This window comes from Carassius auratus, chromosome 27, assembly GCF_003368295.1.
Source record: "Carassius auratus strain Wakin chromosome 27, ASM336829v1, whole genome shotgun sequence".
In the NCBI taxonomy this organism is placed as follows: domain Eukaryota; kingdom Metazoa; phylum Chordata; class Actinopteri; order Cypriniformes; family Cyprinidae; genus Carassius; species Carassius auratus.
Window position 1 is genome coordinate 11,642,698 of NC_039269.1, and position 15,615 is coordinate 11,658,312.

Consider the following 15,615-nt stretch of genomic DNA (forward strand, 5'->3'; position numbering starts at 1 on the left):
CGGTCTTGCTGGTGGACCACTGTAGTCATGTTGTTCTCCTGAAAAACATTACCAATGTGCTATCATAGTCATCTTTTCAGCAGACTTAGCTGTCAAATTTGGTTGACAAAAATACTATAGGTTGGTTATTTGTCAATCAAATAAACAAAAACTAAAATAGTCATTTTAATACGGCCTATAAAAACAAGTAGACTGTCCCACTTTATATTGTGGCCCTAATACCTGTGTACTTACATAGTAATTAGATGTGTACATAGTATGTTACCACAGTGTACAGTAAGTACACATTGGTACATAGTGTAATGTGTAACAGGACATTGGTAACAACAAATTTTTGGCAATGAAAGTACTAATGTGTAACAGGACTAACAGCACTTTTTGGTAAATAAAGGGTTAAACTTTATATTAAGTGAACAATTTCTATGGATTTACAATGTAATTACTCTGATGTTACACACCAGCAGTCAGTAAGTTAGGCTTTATATATAAATTGTGGTTGGTGTCCAGAATGTTACACTTTATATTAAGAATACAGCTCCTGAGGAGTTACCATGTACACTGGTATTACAGTGGTGTACCAACTCCAGGGTCTTGAGATCCATCTCCTCCCACTTTACATATACTTAAACCTACCCTTTTCCACACCCTGTATCCCATTTCCAGGCATAAACCCATCTCCACCCACTGGATCAAATTGTTTCAATTACTCTTATTCATATTGTTGTTACTAAATGTAGTTATATATGCCCTTTTACACATTTGTACTTACACAAACCATTCGGAGGGTTTTTACATGTGTGTAGTTACAGAAATATTACAGCTGTAGATACTATGTACCAATGTTTACTTACACTGTGGTTACATACTCCGTACACATCTAGTTACTATGTAAGTACACAGATATTAGAGCCACTTAATATAAATTGGGACCATATGTATTTATTAGGGCTGGCAAGTTAACACGTTATTAATGTGTTAATGTATTAATTGATTAACATCGATAATTATTTTATTGCGTGTTAACACAGTTTTTTATTGTTATTATGAAAGTCCGTTGATCACTGGCTCTGAATACACAGAAAGACAAATCATGGGTCACAGGAGGGGATACTCCCGATCAAACTATTTAGGCTAAGCCACAGCATTCACAAACCAGAATACAACAAAATCGTAATCACAACTTCATAAATGAGAAATAGCAGCAGAGAAGCTCTCTCGCTCAGCACAGTGGAGTGCATTGTTTTGTTAACTTTGTGGTGTATTATTTTGATTCGTATGGGACACGGTAACACACACCCTCTCATAATATATTCCTTTACATATCTATAACTCTCGCCGCTCAGAAATATTCACGCAATCATGCAGCACGTATCAGAAGATCTGGCTCCGGCGCAGTTAGCACTAACACTCACTGACCTATATATAACTGAACCGCGCTCTTGCCCACCTCTTCCAGCCGAGCCAGGGACTACTAAATGGAATGATCACACTGGTTAAACGAACCTGGCTTTGGGGGTTAAGATTGCCAAGTGTAAGCACACCCTAATTATTCTCCCAAATCCCGCTCACACGAGTCTCTACCCGCACATCAATGTTGTCCCTCACCGTACCCTGCTGGGTTGGGTCCCATGATCCTGCAGGTCTCTACTCAGAAGAAGCCCATTATAACATTATGATAGAGGCTCTGGACTCTGAGCGTAAATTGTTTTTCTATAACAAACAATAATATATTTTCTTTTAAAACGTTAATGTCCTGGCAGCGACAAATAGCTTGTTTTATATTTAATTTAATTACATTAATGTTATAAGTTAAGATTTACAAGAAATATTTTAACTGCTACTATGTAAAAGGAACACTGCTGTAAAAAAATTTGTATTCGTTTTGTACATAACAATGCGATTAATTGCGATTAATCGCAGACAATCATGTGATTAATCGCGACTACAATTTTTAATCATTGCCCAGCAGCCCTAGTATTTTTTATTTGGTTTTGTGTTGGTAATATTAGGTTCTCTTTTATATATTCCCCCTGGATCTTTAATGAGCAGAACATGTGCTTGAGTGCAGAGAGATAACATGTGCAATTTAAAAAGGGGTCGTTTGCCCCGGAAGCTTTTTCCTGAAGAAGTATGAATTATACACCATCTCGTAATTCCCATTATTATTACTTTACTCACGCCCTATGGAGAATGAGATCTTGTCCAATGCACTATATCTTTCACATGCATCATGGGGTTGTTCATGTGGACATCGATTTGTACAGCGTCAAAGTAACTGGACGTCATTAATTTTCAATGAGAGGTGGCACAAGCATGAGCTAGAGAGACAAAGTTGAACAAGAGCTCAGCAGACTGATTGATCAGGGCATCCTGATCATGACTAATCAATAGGGTTATAATGCCACAAAGAAACAATTGCAAATATTAAAAGTTGTATTTGTGTGTCTCCCTGTCTTTGTTTGCAGCACTGCTGAAATTCCTCAGTTCCGTTTGCCCTATGAGGTGGTGCAGTTTGAGATTGATCTGATGAAGGATCTTGGTGTAAAGGTACCAGTGAAAGAGAGACTGGGGGATGTCAGATCCTTCCAACCCATCAACAGCCAAATGTCACTGACATTAATAACCATGCAGGGAAAAAAGCAAGCTAACAACACACAATTAAAAGCCACATTAGTGAGGCAAGTGTCAAAGACATCCATCTGTCCAGTGCCTGAGAGCAGCGATGGTGAGAAATGGCAATCGATAGTCCTCATCCAGATCACCTGACCATGATTAATTTGATTTTCATCTTGAGAGAGCTGGAGAGAGACAGAAGGGGTGAGGGAAAGGGTTTCTGAAACTCAGTGGAGGTTGATTAAGGTTAGGTAAGGGGGACATCTACTACCACGAGCAGACCTTCAACACTTTATTCATTTTTTAGCAAAGAAATTCTATTTCCAATTACTTTAATTGAGAAAATTTGTGCTGATGCAGATTCCACCATATTCTGTGAACAAAACACTTAATCTTACTCAAATAATTATTATTTTTTTCTCATGGATATTTACTTGTGCTGTTAATTTAGTCTGTTTTTACTATCTTTAAACACTAATAATTTAATAACACTATAAAACGGAATCTTTAGCAAATCTCAAAATATATATATATATATATATATATATATATATATAAATATTGGCAGATGAAATGGTCAACTTATGAGTATCAATCAAAATTTCAGTATCAGTCCATTTCCTTTTCCTGTACCTTGATAGGTTTTTTTTTTTTATTAATGTCATGTGAGCTGCATCTATGTTGGCAGGTGTCTAATTTAACTGGCTTCTACCAGGTGTCAGGTGAATTGCTGCACAATCCTGATTTATATTGTTAGCTCCGCTTAATTATTTGCATTTGCCGTTACTTTACCCTGTGCCCCGTGACCCTTTACGAATAGATCTGTGACCCACCGCTTGTGTACCACAGGTCTATTTGTCATTTGTACTCCAACACATAGCAGTACATGTGACCATAGAATCCCTCTGTTTGCACTAATGTATCATAACTATACTCGTCTGTATACTGCCGTCACAAAGGTTGCGGGATGATTGATGTAATTATGTCCTGGAATTCACAGCAGCGTGGAATAATTGACGCTAACATCCTCTTTATGTGAATAATACAGACAGATGGAGGCAGCTGAGACAGATGCAGTGTGGATGTTTTGTTTTTTTGTTTTTCTGACAGGTATTTCTTGAGAAGGGACTGGGGCAGACTTTGACCTCGCTGAAGAAAAAGGGCTTCCGAGTGGTCTTTGTTGGCATTGGTCAGTCCCTCTCTAGAGGTTATTTTACTTATTTTGTGTGTGCTCACATGTGCATGTCTGTTTTCTTTATTTGAATAAAACTTGTCACGTGCTTGCTGACATCCTTTGCCTAGAAACTAATTAGTCCCTGCATTAAAAAAATCAGTGTTCTCCTCCATTGGAGGTCACTCTGTGAAGTAAAAACTTTTTTTTTTTACTCTCAAGGGAAGCACATAACCCCTGTCCTCCTTTCCCTTGATATCTAACTGGCCTGTCTGTGTAATGCTCCATGTTTCATTGTCTCTTTTTTCTGTCTTCCTGCATGTCTTGTATTCTGCCTTGCTCTCCATCACCCCATCTTTTCTATGTCCTTCAATCTGTCATTCCTTTTTGAACACACACACTCACACGGATAACTGCACTCTTTGTTAAATGGCACATTCATTATTCCATCCAGACATGATGTCCATGTCCATGTTAACCTTAAAGAGATCACCAGTAAATGAGAAAAGTGGTTCAGAGTTGCCAATAAATGAGAGTTCTGATATATATATATATTTTTTTACATAAAAATGTATGACTTTTTAATTAATTAAACACATAAGGATTTTTTTATAAAATGGAATTTCACCACATTTACTTTCTTAATGCATATTTTTACTGTAACCGATTCATCCATGCGTCTTTAATTTTATTTATATTTTATAACTTAATCTACCATTTAAATGACAAATCTTATTTCATCATTTCATGATAATTTAATCTACTTCCCTTTCTTACAATCTACCGCTACCCCCACAAAATCATAAAATGGCTTCATAAAACATCTCCAGTTGAAGCTGTATTTGTGTGAGGAAAATAACAAATGTGATTTTTTTAAATCATCTTTATCTCTCTTTAAAGTTCTTGCAAGAAGTAGCGCAGTCTGATTCATGAGGAACTGTTGATTTGAATCAGACCTTTTCAATGAATCAATTGATCCAGTTCACAAACCACAAAGTCACAGCTGTTAACAGCTTGCTGAAGAGGAAGATCATCAATAAATAATGACTTAATTTTTCTGCGTCTCAGAAAATTGTTGTAGGACTTCTGAAGCCATGGAATATGGTGCATGAGTTGTGTGGACCACTATCATGGTGCTTTTTATGGACATTTTTTTAAGCTTGAAAACTCCAATCATTATTTATTCTAATTTGAAAAAGATTGACCAGTACATTATTCAAAATATACCTTTTTGTGTTCCACAGAAGAAGACAAGGACACACTTTACAGGGACCAATTCTCACTATTAATTAGTTGCTTATTAGCATGCCTTTTATTAACATATTGTTTATTAGTACTAACAAAGCATTTATTCTGCATGACCATATTCTACATCCATAATCCAACTCAATACCTATATTTAAAAACAACCTTATTTACAATTAATAAGCAACAGATTAGGAGTTTATTAATGCATAAATATTACTTAAATATTAAGTAATAGTTAATGGTTTGTAAATGGTGAGAATCTGACCTTTACATAAAGTGTGACTGAAAAAAAGTCATTTGAGTTTATATGGATCATAAGTCGAGTAAGTGAAGACAGAATTTCAACTTCAACTAATCCTTTTTTTTTTTTGAGCAGAAAGAAATGTGTCCATTGAGTAATTTTGCCTTCTATTTTTATTAAAGTAAGAAAATATTGTGTGCATTGGTGTATTGATTTGATTTGAGAAATTCAAACATTCCTCGAGGCTGACTGTGTACTTTGTGCTTCTTTCTTCTCCTTATAATTAAAAGGGATACGTATCATTTATTATGTTTGAACAGCACTACTTTTTGGTAGCTAAGCTTTATTGTTATTGAGACGGGGCGAGTCTCAGAACTGCTCTGGGATTTCTTTTTCTCATAAAGCAACGGCAATACGCTGGGAATCATAAAGGAAATGATTACATTCGCGCCTCTGTGATATTTTTTCACCACTTCTCTCATGTTGTCTCTAATGTCAGCCTCTACAGTGATTGACATGCAAATGTGTACCTTTGCCTTTGAGAGAGAGAAATGGTTAAAAAACACAGATAAGGATGTTTCTTTTCGGCCTGTAAAAATTACCGCCGTGTTCCACGCACACCCTTTTTTGTCATTTTATCATGTGATTGCCATGTCGTACGTTCCCCGGCTCAGTAATGGCTATCATCAAAATATAAATTTTTGGACCGTTGCCTTGAAAATATTGTTTTCTGTGTACACCCACCACAAAATCGTTCACAATGGAGGCAATTAAGCCCAGAATGCTTTAAGGTTAGCAGCATTCATGTGGGTTTCTCTGAAGCATTGAAAAAGATGAATGCAGCTTCTAAACTACACCATATGGGTAGGCAGATTGGTCTAGATGTTCAGTTCTAATGAATATGACTCTGAGGAGGTCTTACTGAGGTCAGCGTGTGTATCATAGTGTCACATGAGTTGAGTTTCCTACGAAAGCTTATGAAATGCCAGGAGTTGCCTAATAAATATAATATTTTATTAAGAAAAGATTTTCTCAGTGTCACTTTATATTAACTTTAATTAGATCTTTACCATTACTGCATTATGTAATGCTTTCAAATCATTAGTTTGACAGCTAGAAAGTTCATAGTTAGAAATATAATTTAAATTTTAAATGCTATATTTTGTAGGTTTATTCTCCATGGATTTCCTGGAGTGCCTGCAGGGACTCCTGGGGGAAAACTCTGGATTTAAGGCAATCACTGTCAGGGAAGGATAAAACTGTCTTTTCAACTGTTTTGTGTCCTTTTACTGCATATGGCATTTAAGCTGTTAAAGAAAGCAGTCTAAGAGCTACTTTTCAACTAAAGTTGAACAGCAGATGGTGTATTGGATATCAATATGTTGTGCTTTACATTTATAGCAGAACTTCCAAAAATTGAGCTGGTTACTTTTTATTGTAGTATATTACTTCTTGGTGTTGCTGTTAGTCACACAAGCTTCGATTTATGTCCTCGCTGTGGTGCTAATCCAAGAACAGTACAAGCCAAAATCCATCTAAATCATTACTTAAAAGCTCAAATTCTTCTATTTTTCCCCATTGGTCATGCTGTAAATAGTTAGCCTAGAAAATCACAACAGGACATAGAACAGAAAACAAAGAGTTTCCCTATTACTCAAGTATAAAATCTGGAAACAAATGGCTCAAAATCCTAATGTATGTAACACTCGCCTCGGTAAAAAAAAAAGACTAAAACAACTCCTGGAAAATGTCTACCACATAGATATACAGGGTTCTGAGACCTTACTTTTGTTTTAGAATTCCTAACTCTTTGTTTATTTCCAGATTTAAATATTTAATTTATATATGTAAAATAATAATAATAATGATAATAACAATGTCAGATTTTGTTCAGTGTCTGTGTTTGTTTACTTCCCCCAAGTGCTCCATGTTTTATTTTTTTCCATTATTTGGTCTTCCTGTTCCTGTCCTGATTGTTTTATCATTTGTTCCAGGTGTGTCCCGTTAATTTCATTGTATTTAAGTGTGTTCCAACCCCTCGTTTCCCGTCCGGTATTGTTCATCTCACCCCAGTGTTACGTGCGCTTTCCTGGTGTTCATTACAATAAAGTTCTAGGTTTATTGGAATCTCCAGCATCTTCAAAATCTAGCACAGTAGACATGCATGACAAGTAGTACAAATTAACTTATAATTTGTATATCAGTAAGTCTTGAGTAATATGTCAGTAAATGTTAATAGATTTGAACCATACTTGGTATGAAATAAATGAATTTTACATTTTATTTTACTTGGGTAATCAAGTGACCACATTTGACACATACAATGTGTATAGACTGTCATATGTTCTTTTTTTTTTTTGGATCATTGAATCATTCTGGAGAACGTTAAAGTAGTTGTTATTTTGAAGTACTAAATATGGGCTTTTTAAAGCTGTTTTTAAATAGAAGAGGAACTCGCAAAACACCTTCGGGGTTCCTCGCAAGATTTTATTTCTAAAACCACATCTACTTCTCTACTTAACTTACCTATAAAACCATTACCAGTCTGTGAATCACAGTATTTTTTTTTATTTTTTTATCTTCAGCTCTTGCTGTTGGTTAATGTATTATAAGCATACGGGAAAAGACTAGTATTTAATTTGTGCATGGATTTGATCTGAGAAGTGTCAAATGGTGTTACGAAGCAACTGCTCTTAGCCGGTTCAAGGCAAAATTACATTTTTAGACATCTCTCAGCTACACAACTTTGTGAATTGAACAGTTATCCTTATGTTGCCTTGTATGAAGCACCTACACTGTTCAGAACAGACTTTAAATAATCTATAATGATGGGAAAGAAGTACAGGCAATATTTTGTTTGTACCTGGAGCATCTGTGAACTTCCAGTTACCTCCTGCATGTCGTACATGTTCATCTGTTCTCTGTTACTTCGGCATACAAAGTTTTCATCTGCTGCTTCAAGGCCTCCGTGTTCATCACTCAAGCAGTGATGATGGGCATAATCAGATAAAGATTGATAGCCTCCATCATGCGGTACATCCTTGGGGTGCGTGCCAGCCATAATAGACAGATTTGAAGTGGCAGGGGGTTAAGTATCCCTTAGATCCATTTCTGTTTGCCCTTTGTCTTATCGACATACTTCTTAAGGAAGGCGCCTGCCATTGCTCTAGTTCATTATTATACGTTGCATGTCTGCAGAGGACACTATTCCAAACAAACTCTATTAGATCATTGATTTATAAGTGTGTTTATGGTCTGTAGTTACAGTTAATGTTTGTACTCATAATGTTGATATCAGCCTCACCAATCATGACTTCGCTGAGGTTTCAACATGGGTTGTTTGCCCTATTACAATATGCCAGATGCTCTAGTGTTCAGGGGAATCATGCAGCTCATTTTATTTTGAGGGGCACAAGTGACAGTTGCAACTCACTTGGTGGATTTTTGGTTCTGTTATAATATAATATAATATAATATAATATAATATAATATAATATAATATAATATAATATAATATAATATAATATAATATAATATAATATAATATAATATAATATAATATAATATAATGTGTTCGTTGTTACTTGTATTTGCTATTACAATAACAATAAATTATACATATAAGAATATGCAAGTAACCCTGAGCCAAACATACATTTTAATCCTAATCATATAGTAAGTACATATAGTTAATTAATATTACTCATTACTTAAAGCTATAGTTACACCATAACAAGAATACCTTCAAATAAATTGTAACCTAATCCCAACGGAGGCACGAGCGCTCAGCTCTCCCCCTCACCTTCTGTATCATTTAGCAGCTGTGCATCAGTAGATTCGGCACATTCGCGATAGAAAAGCTCCAACTTCAGTAACATATTATGGTATTACAGTGGTGAAATTGCAAACAAAAAATACACATTCTGAGACATGAACTGAAATTAATTGTGAATTTTATTAACATTGAATCATCCTCCTCCCATTTTCACCTCAAAAATTTTGGGAAAGCTGTGCCTCCCCTGCCTCCGCCGATGAGCTGCTGCTGCATTTGATGTTTTTTTTTATTGAAATAAATGTCCTCTTTGTCTACCGGTTGCATGCTGAACCCACTTGGCTCAAAATATGAAAGGGCACAATGTTTCCCATGTTGTTTTATGCAACTGGTCACACACTGAATCCAGGTGTATTCATCCTAACACACTATATATATAGTATATATATATTTAATTTTAATTTTTTCACGCTGCACAGGTCTCCCACAAGCCAACAGGGACAAGATCTTTGAGGGCTTGACCACCGAACAGGGATTCTACACATCTAAGGATTTTCTACCCTTGGTTGCAAAGGCCATTAAAACAGGTACTGAAAGAGATTCCAGTTTATATTTTTTTTCAACATGGTGAAACATAAAAAAAACTACATAAATAAAAAATTGTGTGAATTTACAGATTTTCACAGTAATTTTACTATTTTACTCCTATTGTGTTCTCCTGTAACAATATTACACTGACCGGAAAAAAAAATAAACTTTTCTTAATAGATCTCAGTTGTGGAATTAAGTGGTCAAACTGTTAATATATTCTGTGAATGATATTTGAATCTCAATGCACTGAATTTCACAATTTGTGTTATTTGTTGTTGATTTATTTTTTGTATTTTTTTTTGTACTTTGTTTTTTTCTGTGGCACGTGTCTTTTGCTGGCATATGTAATTGCCGTTCGCAGCTGCCAAAACTGCATGGGAATGTGAACGTCCTAGGCCCAGGAGATACAGCGTTTGACTGCGCCACCTCTGCTCTCTGCTGTGGAGCTTGACGAGTCTTTGTGGTCTTTAGAAAGCGCTTCACCAACATTCACGCTGTTCCAGAAGAGGTAAAAGAAAATGAGTTCAGCAGCACCTGCAGCCAGTGATAAATTCCTATTGAAAAAACAGCTGTATACCCCACGTCCTTAAGAAGACATTTTCTCTTTTTGTCCTCTTAAATTACATTTTGTATTGATTTTGACATGTTTTTTATTTGTTTGTTAGTATTCTGGCAAACTCTCTCAGTGTCTTTACTGCTCACTCAAATGACAAGTATAGATAGACAGATAGTTTTTTTTTTTTATAAGGGACGTACAGTAGGTAATATCTGTTTTGTACCTTTATGTCTCTCTCTCTCTCTCTCTCTCTCTCTCTCAAGTATATTATTATTATTATCATTACTATTATTAGTGTATACACAGTTGCACAGAAACAACACAATTCATCTTTAAAATGATCTTGTCTGGCACCTGCATAAAACCCTAAAATATTCCCAATTGGAAATAATCTATTCAAGGAAAAAAAAAAATTTAAAAAGTGAAGTTATATTCATTATCCACATTTCCTCTAAAACCTGCTCAATTGAGAACGTAGCCTAGTTTCGAAAGCCATTGTCTCAGTTATTACAGATATTTTGTTAAATCCTGTCTGTTATGTGGAATAGTTACATGAAATATTAATTATTTCAAATGGAACCGTATGAAAGTTAATACAGCTAGCTGTAGATTACACAACAGACAGTCGGAATAAAAGTGATAAAAGTTAGCTGAGAAAAACCGAGTGGCCTAACCTAATGGAGTAAGCTGACAGTATAAAGATTCAGAGTAAAATATCTCTGATAACTGATCTGAAATCTAGTGTAAGATCTGGAGGTAACGCCAGAGTGAGCTGGAGTTAATAGAACACCTTTCTCTGTTAAAATAAATTAATAAACGTGTGACAACCTAAGGTTAAAAAACAAACATACGTGAACAATGAAGTCGTATGTGTTTTAAAATGATTAATTCTGCCTGTATTTCCTATACAATATATATATATATTTTCAGTTACAAATAAAGATTATATACAATGGTTATACCTTAATATACAGAACTGAAAATACAGTATTGTTTATAAAACATATTTTGAGACTATTTATGTATTACACAATTGTATGTATTACACAGGATACACATTAAATATTATGTATATTTAGAAAAACTAGTAATGTAGTTCAATGGTGATAGAAAAATAGTTTTTTTTGTGGGGAATGTTTAGTAACTTCACAGTACTGTCTGTATGTGTGTGTGCTGTTAAGACTTGAACAGAGGTCTGTCGATTAATCTGTGAAAATGTTTACATTTGCCATATTGTCTTCCATTTAATGCTATATACAGTTTATTAATAGCAAATACATTTATTTTAATCTTGCTTTCCTCCAGTATATACTGTATACGATTTGTATATATGCCTATATTTGCCCGGTGCTAATCAGAGAAAAGAAAAAAAAAAAAAACCTTTGAGTAAAAGCAGTTGGAAAAGTTTGGCAGGAAAAAAGTGAGAGAAGTTTCTGTAAAGGTGACCATGTTGAGCTTTATATAATAATATTTATATATCTGTGGAGCTTTTTAACAAAGTAATTAAGACATATTCTTTTCTCAATGACAACTGTTGCGACGCTACCATGGCAACAGTGACAAGAAAGTTAAACTTAGAAATGTGTAACTACAGCAACTATTAGCTCTGCCTTTGCTCTGCAAATGTTCAAACAGGGGTGTGCTAAAGCACCATGGCCATAAATTAAGCCTCTTCATAATGGAAGGAATTTTTATTTTATTTTTTTATCAAAAAGGTGTTAATTTTATTTCTACTCTCAGTTAATGTACGCTTAAAGAATTTTGCAGACTGTTTTATCCAGAATGATTACAAAAAGCTCTTTAGCTTGACAAATAAGACCACTGTGATTAACAGATGGTAAGCATACAATGTATTACTTTATCGGCTAGGAAAATAAATTATTTGTGTACAAATACAAGTGCATATGTGTGTGTGTATATATATATATATATATATATATATATATATATATATATATATATATATATATATATACAATAAAACCTAGGCCAAATAAACAAGATACTGCTTGGTTTCTTTTTTTAAATAAAGTATATTTGAAACTGTATTTGCAATTTCAAATGTCAGTGTGCAATGGAGAAATTTGCGGCAAGGAAAAAGGAAAGGGCTGACTCTGGATATTCAGCAGTAGCAATCTATGTGTCTTGACTGTGGTTAGTTGATGTGGTGCAAATGACAGGTTGTTGTCCAGTCATCAGGGTTCTTGGCTTTCTGTGTGTGGAGATGGTGGAGTTGTTTATTGAAATGACAACGTCTTAGCAAGAGTGGAATTTAAATAGGATGCACAGAAGCTTGTTTTTTTATATATATATATAAATTTAGCTTCAGTAGACAGCTGCTCATCTAGGTAGAAAGGCCAGCCAGGTATGAGGTGATTTGTGAGAAATGTGGTTGTCAAAAAGTGAGAATCAATTGATTATCAGCTCAATGAAAATGATAGATGTAGCCATGAGAGGTGTAAAGGAAGAACATAACTGGTCTTAGTACTGAACCTTGTGGAACTCCATTGGGTTTGGAGATGAGGTAGGTCCTTTCCATTAAATCTAGTGGGTTCTTTTCTGAATCTACAATGCAGACCCTGTAACTCAATTGAAATGAAGTTGCAGGTGTATTTAGGGACATGGCTGAACACAGCAAATTTTGCGTGGTTCTACAATTGCCTTGCTTCACAATGGACAATTTTTTTTTATTATTATTTCATTTTAACCCTTCCATCGGTTTGTCACCCATTTTGGGGTCACTACCTCCCTGTTGAGAACTACTGCTCTTCACTGTTGAGAAAGGGCAGTAAAGATTCATATACCCTGTCAGATGTTCATGACTACAAACCAATGTGAAGAGGCCCTGAAGTCAAGAAGGTCAGGTGATGGTGGAAGTGATGAAAAAGAATGTAAGAGAGCAAAAAAGGGTTGAAGAGGAAGTTAAAAGTGCATGTGGGAGGCTTTTTGGACTCTTATACTTGTGAACCTGGTCAGTGGTTTATACTAGAGTGTTTTATTGGAGACTCTTAAGGGGAAAGAAGCAATGCACTGGAAAAGTTATCAGGAGATACAGTGGAAGGAGTAGGATAAACTGGAGGGTTAAGTAGAGAGTAGAAGATACAAAAAATGCTTTCTGGGATTTATAACTTGGCTTTGTAAAAACTTTTAGGAGATTTTCACATGGAAGATTTGGGTCTCCAAATAAACGGTACAGCTGATGTTGTCTGTAAGCAGGCTCAGGAAGAGTCAGGTTTCTGTGAAGTTTCGAAGTATAATGATGTCATAACCACTTTCTAAAGATGAATGCTGATTTTATTTAGGCTTTCCAATGTTTACAATTAAGATCACATGCTTCTCTTTTGATTTCTGTTTTTAAGATGGAGGTGGCCAAAGAGGAAAAGTGTGAGTTCCTGCCCTTCCTGTCCCCTTGTGAGGTAATCAAGAAAGATGGGCGTGTTGTAGGCCTGCGTTTTTTGCCACACAGAGCAACAGGATGATGGGACCTGGGTTGTTGATGAGAAAAAATTGTCCACCTGAAAGTACACTTCATCATCAATGCCTCTGGCTACATGTTGAACGATCCAGAAGGTAAGATTGAGCCTGGTGAATCAGAAAGGAGATTAGCTGTAGTTAGTATTAATGAGCTTATATTTATTTGTTATTCTTTTTAACTCCTTTTTGAAGCTGCATGTGTTGTATGTAGTAAAAATTACATTTCTCATCATGCTCTAACTGTATTTGTTTCCTGGGCAATATAGTTTGAAGGTACCCAAATGAATGATTCCAGTATGTATCGTTTTGTGTTGCACACTAGCCCAGTTAATAACTGGTTTTAATGTAGTTTCAAGTGAGCACATGTTGGCATTCCTGTGGTCCATGTGAAAGATTTCCCCAGTGAGCCATCACAGAATCCAGACTGTTCTCTCGTCAATAAGCATTCAGCACCACCCCACTTATCTTTCCTTAGCAGATTTTAGTAGCCACAGCATGATAACCATCACTCTGAGGGAGAGGCAGGAGATGATAAGACCCTCAAAATGAGAGCCTTGTTTCATTATGGGAATCCTTTATCAATCCGCCATCACAAATACAACCTTATTTCAACAGATTAGCCAAAAACATCAACCACACATTCACATATTATGTCTGGATCACATATTATGTTCTCCTTCAATATATATCAACCAAGGTCTTTTTGTTTAGTCTTTATCATAATATATATTTTTATTGTATTTTATATATTTATTATATAATTTGTAAAAAAAGAAGAAAAAAAAGGCTATTACTTTTTAACACAAAGAACAATGTCTTCAAATCATGCAAACCACGTTTCAAAATGGCAGCTTTGTTATTATTTATTATTATCATATCAAATAGAAATCTTTATACTATTTTTCATCATTTTAAAACTTCAACCTGTTATTTTATTTGCAAAGGCAACATTTCTAATTTTCGTTAGAGTTACATTTATTTAGACTCCCTCTCTTGTCGTTCTGATCCTGTATCCTGTGTGAAAGACAAAAGGTGCAATTTTAAAGACTTAAGACTAGGGCCGGGTTTCCCAATAACGATTGATCTTAGCGCTTAAGAGCGTTTTCTATGAGTCGCTTTACGATAGTTTTTTATTGTTTTAAATGCGTTTGCTAAAAATATTAATTAAATTACATTTTTAATTAAATAAAATGTAATACAATTATATATATATACTTTACATCTTTTTAAGTGAATTGAAATAAATATTATAATTAATTAAAATATTTGATGAAGAATGTAACTTTAAATTTTACATTTTAATTTAGTTTTAACTTTCAATTTAACTCTAACAGTTTGAAAATGTTTAGTATTTAGTTTTTCATGTCTGAGTATTTCTCCTAGTATTTGGTTTCTATGATTTGCTTTAATGAACAAAGAGGTACAGTATTAAATATTTAATGTTCACTTCTTTTATATTTTTAGAACCAGTCTTAAATTAGATTTTAAATCCCAGATGTGGCTTCAGACATTTGTACCTCAGTGCATTTCTTTGTGTCGTTTTGTCAGCACACATTCACCCAGCTATTTTTCACCTCCTCATGATGTTTTTTTCTTTACTTAGCGTTTTGTTGTCCCAGTGTTGTTGCTCTCTAGCGGACCTGTCATCCATCCTAAACACTGTAATGTCTCTGAGCAGACAGTCGCTTCATCACCGGCTTGAAGTTCAGAGATAGCAAGCCTATAAATGCCACTCACTCCCCGCACCTTGCCCAATATATGAATTACTTATCCACTCCAATGGCCAGCTGAGGCGACAGAAGAGGGTTGCGTTTCAGCATTAGAGAAGAGAAAAGCTGAGATAGTGAGAAATTCTCCCCCTGCAATCTTGGGTGGGCAGGCTGGTCGTAATTATATCACCACTGGCCAGCGGGATGAGCAGCTGACTGGCTACTTTTACCACTGTGGGG

The 15,615-nt window shown here is 35.1% G+C and overlaps 1 protein-coding gene across 2 annotated transcripts in view; it reads left to right on the top strand.

Annotated features, from left to right (window-relative positions):
* The first annotated feature begins 3,189 nt into the window (after positions 1-3,189).
* LOC113045497 (dihydropyrimidine dehydrogenase [NADP(+)]-like) overlaps positions 3,190-15,615 on the top strand; it is a 52,761-nt gene continuing 40,335 nt past the window's right edge. For both annotated transcript variants that reach the window (XR_003275993.1, XM_026205899.1), the window contains exons 1-4: positions 3,190-3,802; positions 9,525-9,632; positions 9,998-10,144; positions 13,552-13,762. Coding sequence is in view for 1 of the 2 variants with exons in the window: in XM_026205899.1 (XP_026061684.1) it covers positions 13,744-13,762 (19 nt within the window). In the remaining variant the exon portion in view is untranslated. The remainder of the gene's footprint in view (positions 3,803-9,524; positions 9,633-9,997; positions 10,145-13,551; positions 13,763-15,615) is intronic.